Source organism: Pteropus medius, unplaced genomic scaffold (genome assembly GCF_902729225.1).
Source record: "Pteropus medius unplaced genomic scaffold, Ma_sr-lr_union100, whole genome shotgun sequence".
Classification (NCBI taxonomy): Eukaryota; Metazoa; Chordata; class Mammalia; order Chiroptera; family Pteropodidae; genus Pteropus; species Pteropus medius.
In genome coordinates this window covers 26719463-26737287 of record NW_024354875.1, presented here as the reverse complement: position 1 = coordinate 26737287, position 17825 = coordinate 26719463, and the positions used below count along the sequence as shown (strand labels likewise).

Below are 17825 nucleotides of genomic sequence, written 5' to 3'. Positions count from 1 at the left end.
CCAGTGCATCACCGTTACTTCTCTAACCTCATTGAGGTACTCATTGAGCAAAGAGGTACTCTCCTCTTTGCTCACTCAGCTTCAGCCACATTAACCTCATTGCTGTACTTCCTACCAGCCTTGCTCTTGTCTCAAGAGCTTTATTCTTGTTCTTTCTCTAGATGTCTTCTTGGCTCATGCCCTCTTCTTCTCTGGGTCTTTTTCAAATATTGTGTTCTCAATGAGGCCTTCCCTGGCAAGCTGATGAAAATAGACTTTTCTCCTTTGTGCCCTACTCTCTCTTTCCCTGCTCTATTTTTCTCTGTAGTATTTATAGTCACCTTTTAAGACTTACATTTTATTTATTGTTCATGTCTTCCCATTAGAATGAAGCTCCATGAGGCAGTGATTTTTGTCTTATACACTACAAAATTCCAAACCCCAAGGTGAATGTCTGACACATGGTAGGCCTTCAATAAATATTTATCTAATAGGTAGATGAATGAATGTGTTATAACTGCCAGACTACAAGGATTTATCTCATAAAATTAGGAAATAGACAGGCTTTTTGAGCAGGGGTCTCATTGATACAAATGTTTTATGAGGTTTGCTGTGATAATCAGTGTCTAGGTTAGATTGGAAGAACAACAAAGTAGAGGTTTGGAGAACAGCAAAGTAGAGGTCTGGAGATTAGTTAAGAAAAGGTGAAGGTCTAAATTGGAATGGTGATATTGGGAATGGTAGAGGATGTTGGTTGTATGAGAGACAGAGGAAGAATTCTTGATATTTGGGGATCACAAGAGTGGAGGATATCGGAGTGAATATGGAGAAAGATATAATGGAGATAGGAGAATTTAGGAAAAGGTAGTTTGAGAAGAAAACGGAAGATGACCTTTTTTTGGTAAAATGTAGATAACATAATATTATCATTTTATTCATTTGTAAGAGTAAAGTTCGCTGGAATTATGAATATTGGTATTGTTGTGCAACCACCAACATCTGTCTTTGCAACATTTCTATCCTCTCATACTGAAACTCTCAGCCAGTTAAACAATAACTCCTCATTTCTTTCTCCCTGGTGACCACCATTCTTTTTGTTTCTATGAATTTGTCTATTCTAGGTACCTCATGTAAATGGAATTATACAATACCTGTTCTTTTGTGTCTACCTTATTTCATATAGCATAATGTCTTTAAGGTTCATCCATGTTATAGCCTGTGTCAGAATTTTATTCCTTTGATTTATTTATTTACTTACTGACTGACTGACTGACTTATTTAAATATATTGGGGTGACATTGGTTTATAAAATTATATAGATTACGAATGTACAATTCTATAAAACATCATCTGTTAATTGCATTGTGTGTTCGCAACTCAAAGTCAAATCTTTTGTCATGATATGTTTGATTTCCCCTACCCTTTTCTACCATATTCCTTTCCCCTTTTCCCTCTGGTAACCACTAAACTGTTGTCTGTGTCTATGAGTTTTTGTTTGTTTGGTGCTTTCAGTTTTATATCCCACATATGAGTGAAATCACATGGGTCTTTACTTTTTCTATGTGACTTATTTCACTTAGCATGATATTCTCAGGATCCATCCATGTTGTTGCAAATGGCAATATTTCATCTATTCTTATGGCTATGTAGTATTCCATTGTATATATGTATTACATCTTCTTTCTCCAGTCATCTTTCAAAGAACAGTTTGAAAGTGTTGGCCACCGTGAATAATGCTGCTGTGAACATAAGGGTACATATATCCTTGTGAATAAATGTTTTCAAATTTATGGGGTAGATACCTAAAAGAGGGATTACTGAGTCATAGGGTAGTTCTATTATTAATTTTTTGAGGTACCTCCATACTGTTTTCCATAGTGGCTATACAAATTTGCATTTCCACCAGCAGTATATGAGGGTTCCTTTTTACCCACAACCTCTCCAACACTTGTTACTACTTGTCTTTTTGATAATAGCCATTCGAACAGGTGTGAGATTCTATCTCATTGTGATTTTGATTTTCCTAATAGGTAGTGAAGTTGAGCACCTTTTCATATGTCTGTTGCTCATTTGTAGTCTTCTTGGGAGAAGTGTCTGTTCAAGTCCTCTGCCCATTTTTAATTGGATTGTTTTTGTGTGTGTGTGTTGAGTTGTATGAGTTCTTTATATATTTTGGGTATTATCCCCTTATTGGAGGTGTTGTTTGTAAATATCTGCTCCCATTCAGTTGGTTGCCTTTTTGTTTTGTTGACAGTTTCTTTTGCTATGCAGAAGCTTTTGGTTTGATATAGTTCCATTCATTTATTTTTGCTTTTACTTCTCTTGCCTTTGAGGTCAAATTCATAAAATTCTATCTAAGATCAAGGTTCATAAGTTTAGTACTTATACTTTCTTCTATGCAGTTTATTGTTTCAGGTCTTATATTTAGATCTTTCATCTATTTAGAGTTAATTATGGTGTACAGTGACAGATAACAGTCTAGTTTTATTCTTTTGCATTGGCTTTCCAATTTTCCTAGTACCACTTATTGAAGAGGCTTTCTTTTCTCCATTGTATGTTTTTGGCTTCTTTGTCAAAAATTATTTGCTCATATATATATGGGTTTATTTATTTGAGAGAATTGAGAACAATTCTCTTCCATTGGTCTGTGTGTCTGTTTTTCTGCCAATACCATGCTGTTTTTATTATTGTTACTTTGTAATATAATTTGAAGTCAGGGAGTGTAATACCTCTAGCTTTGTTCTTTTTTTCTCAGCATTGCTTTAGCTATTCAGGGTATTTTGTAGTTCTCTACAACTGATGATTTTTTCTCTGTTACTTTAGAACGTGACATTAGGTTTTGATGGGGAGTGCATTAAATCTGTATATTGCTTTGGGTAACATGACCATTTTAACTATGTTGATTCTTCCAATCCACTAACACAGAATATCTTCCCATTTCTTTGTGTCTCCTTCAATTTTTTTAAATAATGTCTTGTAGTTTTCAGTGCATAGATCCTTCACATCCTTTGTTAAGTTTATATTCCTAGGTATTTTATTCTTTTTATTGCAGTTGCAAAAGGAATTGTTGCTTTTTTTTTCATTTCTTTTTTGAAGCTTCATTGTTAGTATATAGGAATGCAATGGATTTTTGTACATTGATTTTGTATCCTGCAACTTTACTGTATTTGTTCATTGTTTCTAATAGTCTTTTTATTTTTTAATAGAGTTTTTAGGTTTTTCTATATAAAGAATTATATTGTCTGCAAAAAGTGAGTTTGACTTCTTCGTTCCCAATTTGGATGTCTTTTATTTTTCTCTTGCTTGATTGCTCTGGCTAGGACTTTCAGTTTTATTCTTTTTTAAGGTAAATATTCCATTGTATGTCTGTACTACATTTTGTTTATCCACTCATTTGTTGATGGACAGTAGGATGTTTCCACCTTTTGACTGTTATGAATGATGCAGCTATGAATACTGGTGTAAAAATATATGTTCCAGGCCCTGCATTTACTTTGTTTGGTTATGTATCCAGAAGTAGAGTTGCTGGTGTTGTTTAATATTTTGAGGAACTTCCATATGACTTTGGTTTTAGTAAAACTGTATTTGAGGTGGTGGAAAGTCTAGCAGTTAGGACTGGCATATAAGTGAAAGCAACTGTTGCCAGAGATTTTACTTCAAGGAACTTGAAAGACACGATGACTGAAGAGGAGAACATGAATTAATTTAGAGGAAAAGAAGGAAAAGAATTGAGCCAAGGACTGCATCTTAGGAGGAAGAAGGAGCTATAGGACCTAGTTGATGAAACAGAGAAAGAGCTGTTGGAGTTAGGAACAGAACCTGAGTGTTGATACCCACTTAGCTCAAACTCATCCATGTTCACTGAGCACTCTTAGGAGAACTTCCTTTCAGATGAATAAGCTTCTATTTAAGTATGAATTACTTTCAAGTGTTCATGTGTTATAGGTCACAGATCACTACTGAGTGTTGAATTTCTGAGAGACAGAGACTTTTCAAAAAGGTTCTAGAAGCACCTAAAAAAAAGCAGAAGATTTCTAAATTCCTTATTTGGCTGTTTTGTGTTAGTAATTTCACAGTTACTTTTCTTTAACTTTTTGTTGCAGTGTGACATACCTTAGAAAAGTGAATAAACCATATGTGGACAACTTGATGAATTCTCATATGTTGCACATACCTGAGTATCCAACACCCAGATCAACAGAATATTTTTCACACCCAGTGGTTCCCTTTTTGTCTCCGCTCACTCACGCACTATCCCCATTATTGTGATTTCTAATACCACAGGTTTATTGTACTTGCGTTGAACCTTTTATAAGTGGACATGTAGCGTGTAGTCTTTATGTACAACTTTTTTCATTTAATACTATGTTTGAGAAATTTATTCATACATTTGCATGTTGTTGTAGTATATATTCCACCATGTGCTTTTACACAATTAACTTATTCATTCTTAAGTTGATAAACATTTTGGTAGTTTCCAGTTTGCGGCTATTATGAATAGTACTGCTATGAATGTCACAATTTCTTATTAAATAGGTATTTTACTTGTTATGTTCACCTCTTTAAAGATGTCATTGATTATTTCATATAAGTGCTTTTCCTCCTAAATGCCTTTCCACTCTACCTAATTACTTTTGGTGTTAATATAAAACATTATTTGCCTAAACATTAGTTTTGAAAGTATAAAGTATAAAGTTCCACAAGAAATTACGTTTCTTAATAAAGTGTATGTACTTGCATTAACATTTTCCTTTTAAAGCATTTATTTTAATTTTACTCAACTATCCAGATTATGTGTCTTAAGTGCATGTTGAACCTGCCAAAATTTCTTATCTCTTCATGGGCTGAATTGTTCAACCTTTTAATTTTGGCACAGATTTTAATTTTGGCAACAGGATGAACTGAAGAAAAAGAAAAGCTTCAATATTCTCGATGCAGATTTGTTATCAAACTTAATAATTTACATAGCAATAAAAGATTGAGAGATTGAGAATTAGCAAAAAGTACATTGTGATATTTGATATTATTTTTCTCTTTAGGTTAGTCTGCTTTTATATAAAAATCAACATTACTAATTTAAAATAAATGAAAATTTTATCAATCTGGCTATTTCAGAATTGAGTTGAAATTTGCTATGTTTATTAAAGATACATACATACATAATATATTTGATATAGTTGTATGGAGATATATATGTCCATATATATATTTGTCTACCTACCTGTCTGTCTGTCTTTTCATCCATCCATCCATCCATCCATCCATCCATCCATCCATCCATGTACATACTCACTGGAGCATTCTTTACAGAAAGAATAATAGAAGACCATGAACTGGTGGTTGAAGTGCTATCTAATTGGGGAATGGAAGAAGAAAATAAGCTATACTTTAGAAAAAATTATGCCAAATATGAATTCTTTAAAAACCCAATGGTAAGTGAAATCCCCATTAATAGTTATGGAAAATAAATGAAATAGTTAAATTCATTTTATGTGAAGAAGAGTTACTATAAATAAAATACAATTCCTTATTTTATAAATTGTAGGTAAAAATTCTGGTTCTGTACAATTATAGTCTCATTTCTTCTTACTCTAACAGTGATTAGTTGACATCATCACAGAAATTCAGATACACAGTTTTGGGAAACTACTGCTGCTTTTTTTTTTTAATAAAAAAAAAACTATACATTTGATTTGGTGAATTAATTATTAGATATCCTCAAGCAGGTTCCAAAATATTATAGACTAACACTTTTCAAAGATTTAAGATATTTAAATAAGAAAATTTCTAAAGTAAAAACAGATTGATGATTGTTGGGTATATTTTCATTTATCCAGAAATTAAAGATTGACATGAATCTTGCTGTTCCAAATTATTTTGTTTTCAGTGCAATAATTACTGAGCTAAGTAGAAATGAGATAAAGACCAGTGCATTATCTAGTAATTACTACTTTCATTGTAGTTCTCCTTAAAAGAAAATAAATGTATGTCACCTTCTAATGAAGACTAGAGATCTGGAGAAGTCAGAATAGCCTCTGGGCTCATTATTTTAAATTGTTTTTGTCTTTGTAGCTGTAGCATATTTTTATACTGTTTTAGATAATTGGATTGAAATGATCCTTTATGAAAAATATATGATACTCACCATAATAGGATATTTTCAAATCCTTAAAGACTTCTTATATTCTCTTTTATTTGAACCTATTAGTAGAAATGTAATTGATGATCTTTGACAAAGAAAATAAGAGTCCTAATAAAAATTAAATAGAATTAGAATTTGAAGGAGAACTGTTTTCTTGTTGTGAATCTTTATTAAAAGCAAGAATTTAAAAGTCATAAAGACACATATTTGGTGCTTGATTTTGGGTTTGCGTGTTTTTTTTTTTTTTTTTTTTTTTTAAACAAGGCTGTACATTCATATTATAGTCCTTGAGAAGTGGTTCTCAAATGGGGGTCGATTTGACAATGTCTGGTGACATTTTTGATTGTCATAACTGGATTAGGGAGAGCTGTTAGTGAGGAAGGCCAGGAATACTGCTAAACATCCTACAATGCAGAGGACAGCCCCCCACAATACAGTATTATTAGACCAAATGTTAATAGAATTACTGTTGAAAAACCCTGTCCTAGAGGAAATATAGTAGAATATATTTTCCCAAACTTGTCTGATCATAAAAATTACCTGAGGGAGGAGGAGAGTGCTTGTTACAAACATAGCTCCAGGACCTACCTGGACCTACTGAATCAGATACTTCGGGAACGAAGCCTAGGAATTCCTTTTTCAGACAATTCCTTTTTGCTGCCCATGAATTGTATAGCTAAACAACTTTGGAAAAACAGTAGGTGGAATGGACTAGAGTTTTAGCTCCCTGGTCCTAGTTTAAGTCCTGGCTCCTATACACTGTGGGCTGTGACCTTGAGTATACTCTTGACTTTATAAAATTGTGAGTCTTTTAGTACCTGCTAAAGTGGTTGCAGGACTTTGGGAAGAGATATGGGAGCAAGCATACTGGCAACCTGAGGGCATTGTTTTGTTACTTACATGGATCTCTCTGCATTAGCATCATTAGCATGCTACTCTTTGAGCCCTACTCCTAGCGTTTCATTAAAATACCTAAAGGTAGAGTCCAGGGACTGGCATTTTTAAAAAACATTTTGGATAGATTTTCAACAGACCGATTTAAAGAACTTTCGTTTCAGATTACTGTAATGGTCATAATTGAATCTTTCCTAGCATGAATTTTGGGATAATGTAACCTCTATCTTTTTGTCAGTATTTTTTTCCAGAGCACATGGTGTCTTTTGCAACTGAAACCAATGGTGAAATATCCCCTACACAGATTTTGCAGGTAAAATATATTTTCATTAAAGTATGTAAGTAATAACATAATAAAGGGAAACTTTAAGGTTGATACTTATAAATGCCCAGATTTTGAAATGTTATGCCTTGAATGATTAAGTTTTGCTGGAGGTAAAACCAAACAGAAAAGAATAGGAAAGAAAAGAAAAGAGCAAAATCTGGATAAAGAATTCCCTAAATTAATAAGGCCCTCTAGCAATATGATTATTCCCAGTTTTGGCCAATTGTCAAAAGATTTTAAACGTTTAAAAAATGTGTATCAAGAAAGGAAACTCACAGAGTTTTGCTCTGTGATGGGTTTAAAGTTAGTCTTTTGAAAAATCAAAATTCCCAGTAAATTGTAGACATTTTACTAACATATATTTAGTATTAACTTTTATAATAAATGCTTTCAGTCTTGTGATAAAATATTTAGCAATTAAATGAAAGGAGAAAAAGATATAGAATATATCTATTTCATATACTAACATTTGTAATAGCTATGATAGCAATACTTGAGTAGAATTGTAAAATATCTTAGCTGAATTAAGAGTACCGGTTATTTAATTAAAAATCTCCTTAGTTTGCATTTATTGGGTTCATTTCTTCCAAACTGGAAGTAGCGTTAGGTGATCATATTCCAAGTCATTTTCATTGCAGTAAAAGAATTTTAGTTATTTTGCTTTATTTTTTGATAGATTAGTAGGTTTTACATCAGAAGCTCTATAGTTGTTACCTTTATATATCTTTATAATGTTGGGCAGTATCTTTATAATGGTTGCTGTTTGATCTAAGTCCTAGGCATCGCCAAACTAACTCAATATTCTTTGATCTTTAATGAAGAAACCTTTTAATATTTTCTTTTTAAAAATACTTTCAATATAGATATTACTTTACATATGTTGGTATATAAATATATTGGTAAATATATTGAGTATCACAGATTTGTTTTCTGTGGGCTTTTTAGTAGGTTATATTTCATTTTTGTACTTCAGAATTTTTTAATAAATATGATTATCTCAAGAGATTTTTAAAAAGCTATTTATATGGTACTGGGTTTTCAGAGATATCCCATCAGCATATTAGGATAAATAACAGCAGCCGTGCCCAGCACCCCAGCTCTAGGCCTTCTCATTGCTTCTCCACTAGAGTATGACAGGGTGCTGGGTTGGAGTTTTTCTTCTGCCTCCTTTTCGATTCTTCTATAATAGTTATATTACTTTAGTTATATTACTTTAATATTAAATTATAATAAAAAGAAAGAAAGCCATAGCTTCGGAATCGGATAGTCCTGCATGTGCCCCTGACCTCTTTTTTCCATTGAGGCAATGTTTCCAGTTTTTAAAATGTTTCTTCTTTTTCTAGTATGACCTCTATGACTCCCTTTTTAAAATTTAATTGGTTTGGTTTAATAACTTGGAAAGCACTCAAACTAAAAAACCTTCTTGCCTGTTTTGCATGTCAATTAATTAATATCGGTGGCTCATTAAGTTAAAATTGTTTTTAGTAATTTACTTAAAAAACCATAAATATCCGCTATGAGCATTTCCCTGAATAGCCTTTTAAAATATGTTGCATTGTTTTAGCTAATAATTTCTTTTACTTTCAGTTTTTCCATTTTGCGTTTGTTTATTCATAGGGATTTATATTTTCTTCTTTTAATGAGATGCTAATGCATTTTCACTGTCTTATTAAGGATGCTTAGCACAGCTACTCAAAATTATTTCTTTTCATTCTTGTTTTTCTGACCAACACATGTCTCAGTTAATTATTATTGTGTAACAAACTATTCTGAACCATAATAACTTAAGTACTTGCTCATATTTTGCCTGCAATTTTGTGAGTCAAGAATTTGGGAAGGGTTTAGCTGGGTGGATCATCTCCGAGACACAGTGACTCACAGAGAGACTGAAGAACCCCTTATAAGATGGCTGTTCAACTCACAAAGGGACTGAAGAACCCCTTATAAGTTGGCTTTTCATTACACGTGCCTGGTACTCCTTGGCCTATCTGTCTCTCCATGTGGTGTCTCAGCCTCCAAGGCTTTCCTAGTTACACTGGGCTTCTCATCACATAGCTATCTCAGGGTATTCATATTTCTTATGGGACAGCTAGCTTCCAAGAGTTAAGATGTAGAAGCCATCAGGCTAGTTAAGGACTGTAATTTTAGAAGTGGCTAACTGTCACTTCTGCCATATTCTATTGGTGAAAGCAGCCACAGCCTTGGCCAGATTCAAGTGGGGTGGAGAAACAGACTCCACCTCTTTTCCATTCGGGGCCAAGATTGCTTTGCAGAAGAAGACATGGGGCTGAAGGTTTTGTTGTAATTCTCTCTGGAAAACACAACTTGCCATACCTACTCATAACTGAGAACCATAGTATACAAAGAAGAGATTGTTTGCTTTACTCTTATCAAGGAGGGTGAACGTGGCTTCAATCTCTTATTAATTTTTAGGATTGTGGTCTTACACCATATGAAGCTGAGGTTGGTGGGTTCTCAGGGAAAATCATAGAAAAGGATGAAAAATATCAGGACTTTGTAGATGAAATTCAGCATTTCAGATGGACGTTCAAATAGCTTATAATTTTGGTGTTTGACTCAGTACTGATGACTTAGAATGTATATTTTGTGAAAGTATTTTCATTTGGAATTTGCCTCATGTTACCAAAAAAACTGATTTATTTTCTGTTGTATACCTATTGTCATTTTTGTAGTGGTATATATAAGTGGTATTGACACTGTTAGCTTTTACATGTTCGTATTTGAAATCTTAACACGATTAGTATAAGGCTATAATCTAATTGATTCAAAAACAGTATGAGAGTGTCTGATTTTTCTTCCAGATATTTCTGAGTTCAAACACATATCCTGAAATCCATGGCTTCTTACATGCAAAAGAACAGGGAAAGAAGTCCTGGAAAAAGATTTACTTCCTTCTAAGAAGATCTGGTTTATATTTTTCTACTAAAGGGACATCAAAGGTAATGGAAAATATCAACGATGTGTTATGAGTCATAAATAAGTTGTAAGTTAAAATGAGTTTTACTTTCTTTTACTTATTACCTTTATTGATCTCAGGAGTTGGTAATTTTCTTTTTTGGACTCCAAAGATTTGCCATAATCTGTTGAAAAACTAACTATTCAGCTTTATTTCCCACTAGTTCGAAATACATTCCTTGTTGGAATCTAGATGTTCTTATTTCAGTACCACATACTCTGCTCATCTCTTCACTCTGAATTCACCTTTCTTTTTAAGCTAGGGTACAAATTTTGAGGCCTAATATAATTCACAGTTTTTCTTTTTACCCCAGGTCATACTACTGATCTTGCTCACTTCTGAACATCTATTGATGTTGATGCCGTTAGTAATACTTAGCCGAGTCCAATTGCTCTTCCATTCCTTCGTGTATGTTAGTTTTGTCTCTTTAGCTAGATTGTAAATTCCTAGAAGAAGTCATGTTGTGACTGGGCTGGATATGTTTATTTGCGTGTTTGTGTATGTATATCTATGTATACAGTTACATAGAAGTACATGTGCAGGTGTCTATACACCCGTACATAATCACTTATGCATGTAATTCCCACAGTGCTCAGCACTATGCATCCTGTGTTTCTTTGTAGTCTGGTTGATGTAGACTATGCCATATGGTCTGTGTTTTATAAGTGTTGACATTTTATGCAATGCATTGATACCTTTCAAGTAAAACTACTTTTGAGAATTTTCAAGAGGGGTTATTTTAACTCTATTTTCATGCATCTGTTGTCAGTGACAGCATTGTTGATTCTTTATGGGTAATTTGTCGTTTTTCTCTGGTTGTTTTTCAAATATTATTATAATCATTGTTGTTTGGTAATTTCCCTGGCATATTTCTAGTAGATTCAAAATATCCTGCTAAAACTTGCTGCTTCTCAACATATGCCTTCAAACTTTAAATTCCTATTTTTCTTTTATGCTGGAAATGTTCATCCATTATTTATTTCTCATTCTCATTATTTGATCCTTTAAATTTTCAAGAGGATCAGCTGTCTTGGCTAGTTATGGCTCCATGTGCCCCTTTGCTTGTGGCTGCCTAACTCCAGTCTCTACCTCTGTTTTCACATAGCCTTCTCATTAATCTCTGTGTATCTCTTATATGGACATGTCATTGAGTTTAGGTCCTAACTGCATAATCTAAAATGATCTCATCTTGAAATTGTTAATTACATCTGCAAAGACCCCTTTTCCAAATTATGTCATAGTCACAGTTTCTCGGGGGTAAGGACATGGATATATCTTTTGGGGGACTATCATTCAACTCACTGAAGGAAGCAAGTGAAAAATTTTGAGCAAGAAAGTGAAATGATCAAGTTATAAGATTAGTATGGCAATAATGAGCTAAAAATATCAAGTGGAGGGAGGGAGAGAGAAAAAGAGTGAGGAGGGAACAAGCGAGGCAGGGAGTGCGGGAGAGGGAAGTGGAGAGATGCAGGGGGAGATGAGAAGCATAGATGATAATTAGATGATGATAATTAGATGATAATTTCAGTAATGCAGAGTGGAGGTGATGGGATCTAACCTGGGATGAGCAGTAGAAGGAGAAGAAAGTGATGGATGTCAGATTAAATGGCAAAGGGCCAGGTTTTGTTGATTGATATGTGAGAAGAGGAAAGCATTTAAAAATGTTCTTGGAAGGAAGGAAGGAAGGAAGGAAGGAAGGAAGGAAGGAAGGAAAAAGAAAATGATTTACTAGAATAAACAGGAATAGAAGATTTGCTAGAAGATCATTATTTTAGAAGTAAGATACTAATGATCTTAGTTCTACATATATTGGGTTGAGAGTAAAGCATCTAAATAGAAATGCCTGGAACACAGTTAATGATGGGGACAGATATTTGGGTGGTTGTCCTAAAGGACCTAACAGAAGCTGCAAAGGAATAATATTTGACTCTTTTCCATATTTTCCCCAACTTGCATAGTTTCCACCTTTCCCTTGTATATAGTTTTCTTCGTGGCTGTTTATGCATGTGTGCACAAATGTGTATGTGTATGTTTTTTTGTTTTTGTTTTTTGATTTGTAAGTGGTTGAATGCTTCTGAAATGGGGCTTTACTCATTTAGTAACCCATCCTCTTACAGAAATCTTTTACTTTAAGTATATATTATTTGACGGCTAGTATTTTATCATATAGATGCATTTAACTAATTATTCATGAACATTTAATGTAGTTTTCAAATTTTTATATCATATTGTTTTATATCATATTGAAGAATTACTCATTTTTGTACTTAAGGTTTTAGGCTTTTTTGTGACCACTTTAATGAGCTTCATTTTTTCCCAATGTTCCTAGTATATGAAGTTACATATAAGGTGTTTTTTTGAGCAAATGTGTTCTGGATCATCTTTTTGCTTTTGAAATGAGAGAAAAGTAATTTCTAAATTCAGTAATCATGTTTATCTTACTGTTTTTTCAGTGATTCTTCACTGGAGAATATGATATTGTCTCTTTAGTTCCTAAATTCTTACTTCTTCAACAGGTTTCTTATTAAAATCAACTGCCCGTTCTATTTTACTTCTCCCTCCACCCATTATACAACACAACTCTTTTTTCTTCTACTAGATCCATGCTTTTATCTATACAATGGTCATCTCTTTGGCTAGGCAAGATTCTAAGCATCAAATCTCCATTCAGTCCAGACCTTACATCTTTTCAAAACAGGGTCTTATTTTGCTGTACATCAGTACATAATATTCTTTTTTTTTTTAGCCTGTATCTAATGAGCTCATGTTAAATAGTTTATACATGAAAATGATTTTAACTTTCCCTCAAAAAGAAATTTGAGATATTAGGTAACCTCAAGAATTATGACCTATACAAATTATGTAGGTTATCTAATGTCTAATATTGACATTTCTACCTGACAAGGAGACCATTTCCTGTTTTTTTAATGTTTTTTTTTTTGTTTTTTTGTTTTGTTTAGTTTTGTTTTCCTCTGAGAAGGGTCTCAATTTATTTTACTTTCTAAAGGTGTAGGCTGCATGGAAATTAGATAACCATTGCTGCAAGCCTTGAAGATTTGGCTGTGACTTACATTTACAGAGAGACATCTAAGTACCCTCTTCTCCAGCTACCCCCTGATATAAACATATGTTTGCATAACTATTGCTAAACATACCAACTTGTAGCCTTATAGACTTATAGTATCATAAGCCTCGATATGTCTGCAGTAATAAATCTAAGAGCAATCAAGAGAGGAAACATCATGCCTCTGTGGCCTTCCAGTGTTTCTTGAGCCACTTTTTCCTGAAATTCAAATGACTCAGTTACATTGACTTCTACAATATTAGTGGACATGGTTGGTTTTATTCCATCTTGATAGAAATAAGATATTTTTAGTAGCAAATCACTTTCTATCAAGAAATGAAGTTTTAAAGGCCATGCCAAAAAGAGTATCTTTCTCCTTCTTCCTCCCTTATTCTATGGGCCCTAGCCTGGGTCTTTTTTAGAAATTTTGTTTTCTGTCTTATTCTTTCATGGAGTTGAGAACTATATTTAATCATTACATCAAAATGCCTAAGAATATTGACACACACAGAAATAGTGACGTACATAGAAACTCTCACTCTACCAGTCATCAGAGAATAGCCTGCTGGTAAATGACTGAAATTTCTCTGGATTTGAATTTGAATGGGTTACTCAAGTTTCTGAATGTTGTTTATATCTATCTATCTTCCTTCCCTCCCTCCCTCCCTCCCTCCCTCCCTCCCTCCCTCCCTCTTCCTTCCTTCCTTCCTTCCTTCCTTCCTTCCTTCCTTCCTTCCTTCCTTCCCACTGCTTCTCAAATTTCAGTGCATGTGAACACCTGGGAGCTTGGTAAAATGCAGATTTTGATTCACTAGGTCTTGGGGTGGGCCTTGAGATTTTGCATTTCGAATAAGCTTCCAGGTGATGCTGGACAAGGACCACACTACTAGTAGCAAGGTTTTAAAGAACAAATGTATTTTGGTCAGTTTTCATTATACATTCAACCCTGGAATTAAGCATTTCTCCAAGTTATTAACCTACCGCAGAATAATATGACCCAGTGATTTCCCATGACCAGTTCTAAATCTCATGGATTTCCTAGAGAAGAAATAGCTGTTCATGATTCTACTTTGCCTTGAAAATCAGACACACCCCACTGCCAGGTAATTTCCCTGAACTCTTTGGTACAGGCTTCCTTCTTTTTGTAAAGGAAGATAGTCATGCTGCCTATCTCACTGCTTGTCGTGGTGTGTTAGGCAGTACACAGATGTGAGGGATGGTCGTTTCTGAATGAAGCAGGAATCATCCTGTTTCTCCTTTTTCTTCTCTAACTGCTGCGGAAGCTTAAACCCACCTTCTTCCCTTTATTGAACCACCATTATTTGAAACCCAGGCAAAGAAAACATTTTCAAAAGCCATTCTATCTTTTCTTCCTGAGAATCCTTGAAATGGTGGTTAAAGAATAAGTTTAGAATAGGAAGGTGTACATTTTTGTATATTAGAAGTTAAATTATAAACAAGTTGCCACTTCTCAATTTAAATAATATTGTATCAAGGTCCTGGTTATTTAAAGAAATGGTGACTTAGTTTTTCTTCCCTTTTGTTTCTGTGACATTATTTGGAATAATTTTTGCCAAGGTGTAAGTTATGTAATGTAATAGAAATACAAAAGAGATAGTGCAAAATATGTACCTATGTCAACACTTGCATATATTTTCTTTTTAAGGAACCACGGCATTTGCAGTTTTTCAGCGATTTTGGCAATAGTGATATTTATGTGTCACTGGCAGGCAAAAAAAAACATGGAGCACCAGCTAACTATGGATTCTGCTTTAAGGTACAGGCTTAATATTTTGATAGATGAATAAAGCAAGCCTCAGCCTTTTAGGTAAGCTTGAGTTTCTTTTAATTTCTTTTAAAAAGAGACAGCTTTCTCTTACATATATGGGAGAATTTTAGTGGCTTTTATTTCAACAGGTGTTACCTTCAAGATATGCATTAACGATAAACAATGTGCTGTGGCCTTCTAGCCTAACAAAGCGCGAGGGCCCCGAGACCTGAAAATGCTCTGTGCAGAAGAAGAGCAGAGTAGGACGTGCTGGGTGACCGCGATTAGATTGCTTAAGGTAATCTCACTGCAGTTGTGCATTTTTGTTAAATACTGGCAGTACCATCGAGGTTTGAAAATAGCTGTATTTTAAAACACAAGGGCTCACTCTTAATCTGTGTGGGTGGGTGAATAAGAGGAAGAATAACCACCACCCAATGTGTGTATTTTATCTAAAAGATAAACATTTGCAGAGCCAAGTAGAATAACCTAGTACATTTATCTTTTGTGTGTGGAGTAAGTTATTTCATTTTTAGAAATGTTCTGATTTTCTTTTTTTTTTTTTTGGTAAGAATATTACATATATAGTCAGTACAACCGAAACTTCTATAGACAACTTAGTCTACATCTTAAAAACATTGCCATCAATCCGATATGAAGAACATTTTAAAATGTGCCCATCTGGATATATTTAGTGCAGTTGTTTTATGTCTTATTGATGTGTTATATAAATTGCTTTCTAGTTTAAGTATAACTCAAATTATTATATAAAGTTTACTATTATTAAAGCATCCACCTTTGTGCTAAGTAGATATTATAGCTTTCATAAGCTTAATTTCTTGGTAAGCATTTTGCAAAGAGTAAGAATGTTCTAAAGGTAATTAGGGAAGAGAGATACAACACTGATTTCTTCCAGAATATATAGAAAACATTTATTTTCAAAACTTGGATGTTAGTAAATTTAACACAACTTTAAATTTATGATTATAAAAATTATCAACCATTTCCTTTTGAAAAAGGGCAGAATAATCAGAATCAGATCAGTTGTCATAACAGTTTGGAAGAGTGTTCTAATTTTTAAGTTTTTAAATTGAGGTGAAGTTCACATAACATAAAATTAAGCAAACTGGCTACTTTTAATGTGAACAATTCAGTAACATTTAGTACATGAACAACATTGAACAAAATGTTGTTCAATCACCAACTGTATCTAGCTGCAAAACATTTTCTTCACCTCAAAAGGAAATTGTACCCATGAAGCAGTTACTCTCAGCCCCGGGAATCTACCAATCTTCATTTTCTCTCTGAATTTACCTATTCGGATATTTCATTGAAATGAAATCATATAATAGGTGACCTTTTATGTCTGGCTTCTTTCACTTGGCATAATGTTTTATGGTTCATCCACATTCTAGCATAAGTCAGTAGTACTTCATTCCTTTTTACGGCTGAATAATATTCTCTTGCATGTATATGTATGTTAAATAAACAATTTGTTTATCCATCTGTTGATGGATATTTGAGTTGTTTCTACCTTTTGACTACTGTGAATACAGTAGGGAAAATACCTTGAGGCCTCTGTTTTTTTCCTCCCCTTTTATCGGAACTCTGTAAATTAGGCTAGACTGGTAGAGGAGATGCATCCAACCAAGTATTCCCCTCTTCCAACTTGACCTCAAAGTCAGACAGCCAACGCAGAAGCACCCACTTCCTGTGATCAGTCTTTCAGTGACCCCAACACACCACTGATTTTACTAGGATACTCCATTATTTTTTTTTAGTGTAACTAGAAAGAATTATGCCAATAAAATTATGATATGCTTTCATATCACTTATAATTTTTATTTTTATTTAAATAGTTTAGATTTATTTAGACTTATAGACCTAGATTTTCATCATTTATCAATTTTCTATATATACACAGAGATATATAAGTATATGTAGGAAGATACAGATGTGAAATAAATTAGTTGAGATATCTTTAAAACTTCTTCATACTCTAAGTCTGGCTTTTCTGAATCAATTTCATCTCAGAGTCAAGAATACCCATATTTTCTTTTTCTTTTTTTCCCTCTTTAATTACCCTCTTCCCCACCTCCACCCCTGACCTGTGGACATTGCAGTTTCCCATTAAGAACTGGATCTCTGAAGGCAGGGCGTCTCCTCTCACACTCGCGGCGTATACCCGGGGTCTGGTGCACCCAGGATATATGGTCCGTGGCTCCACCTGGGGCACAAACCCAGGACCTTCTGCATGTAATGCAGACATGCTAACCACTACACTGTGGAACCACCCCAAGGATACCCATATTTTCCACAGGGCATCCTGCTCTGTACCATCAAAAACTTGGGAGAGGCTGAACTTCACAGACAGTGCCTTGATATGTCTGTGGGATTGTTTTTCTAGACATTAACATCCCTTTTGCACGGTTTGATGCTAATGATTTCTTGATCTCACCGGTTTTAAGCAATGACAAGCCACCTGTTCCACTGTGAATATTAGGTGCCATAGATTATAAGACAAATTTATAGATGTTGAAATCTGAAAAGAAATGTGTGTCTAAGAATTGATGAAGTCAACTAAAAGCTTTCTTTGATCCTTCCATAAACCAAGCTTAGTTTCTGAAAGATCATCTCCTCACTTTTTTCTCTCATCTGACTCTTCTCAAAGCCACT

The 17825-nt window shown here is 34.0% G+C and overlaps 1 protein-coding gene across 3 annotated transcripts in view; it reads left to right on the top strand.

Annotated features, from left to right (window-relative positions):
- GRB14 (growth factor receptor bound protein 14) overlaps positions 1 to 17825 on the top strand; it is a 112321-nt gene that overhangs the window by 81786 nt on the left and 12710 nt on the right. For all 3 annotated transcript variants that reach the window (XM_039855291.1, XM_039855292.1, XM_039855293.1), the window contains 5 exons: positions 5290 to 5411; positions 7254 to 7328; positions 10163 to 10300; positions 15048 to 15158; positions 15352 to 15447. In XM_039855291.1, the coding sequence (XP_039711225.1) occupies positions 5290 to 5411; positions 7254 to 7328; positions 10163 to 10300; positions 15048 to 15158; positions 15352 to 15447 (542 nt within the window). The remainder of the gene's footprint in view (positions 1 to 5289; positions 5412 to 7253; positions 7329 to 10162; positions 10301 to 15047; positions 15159 to 15351; positions 15448 to 17825) is intronic.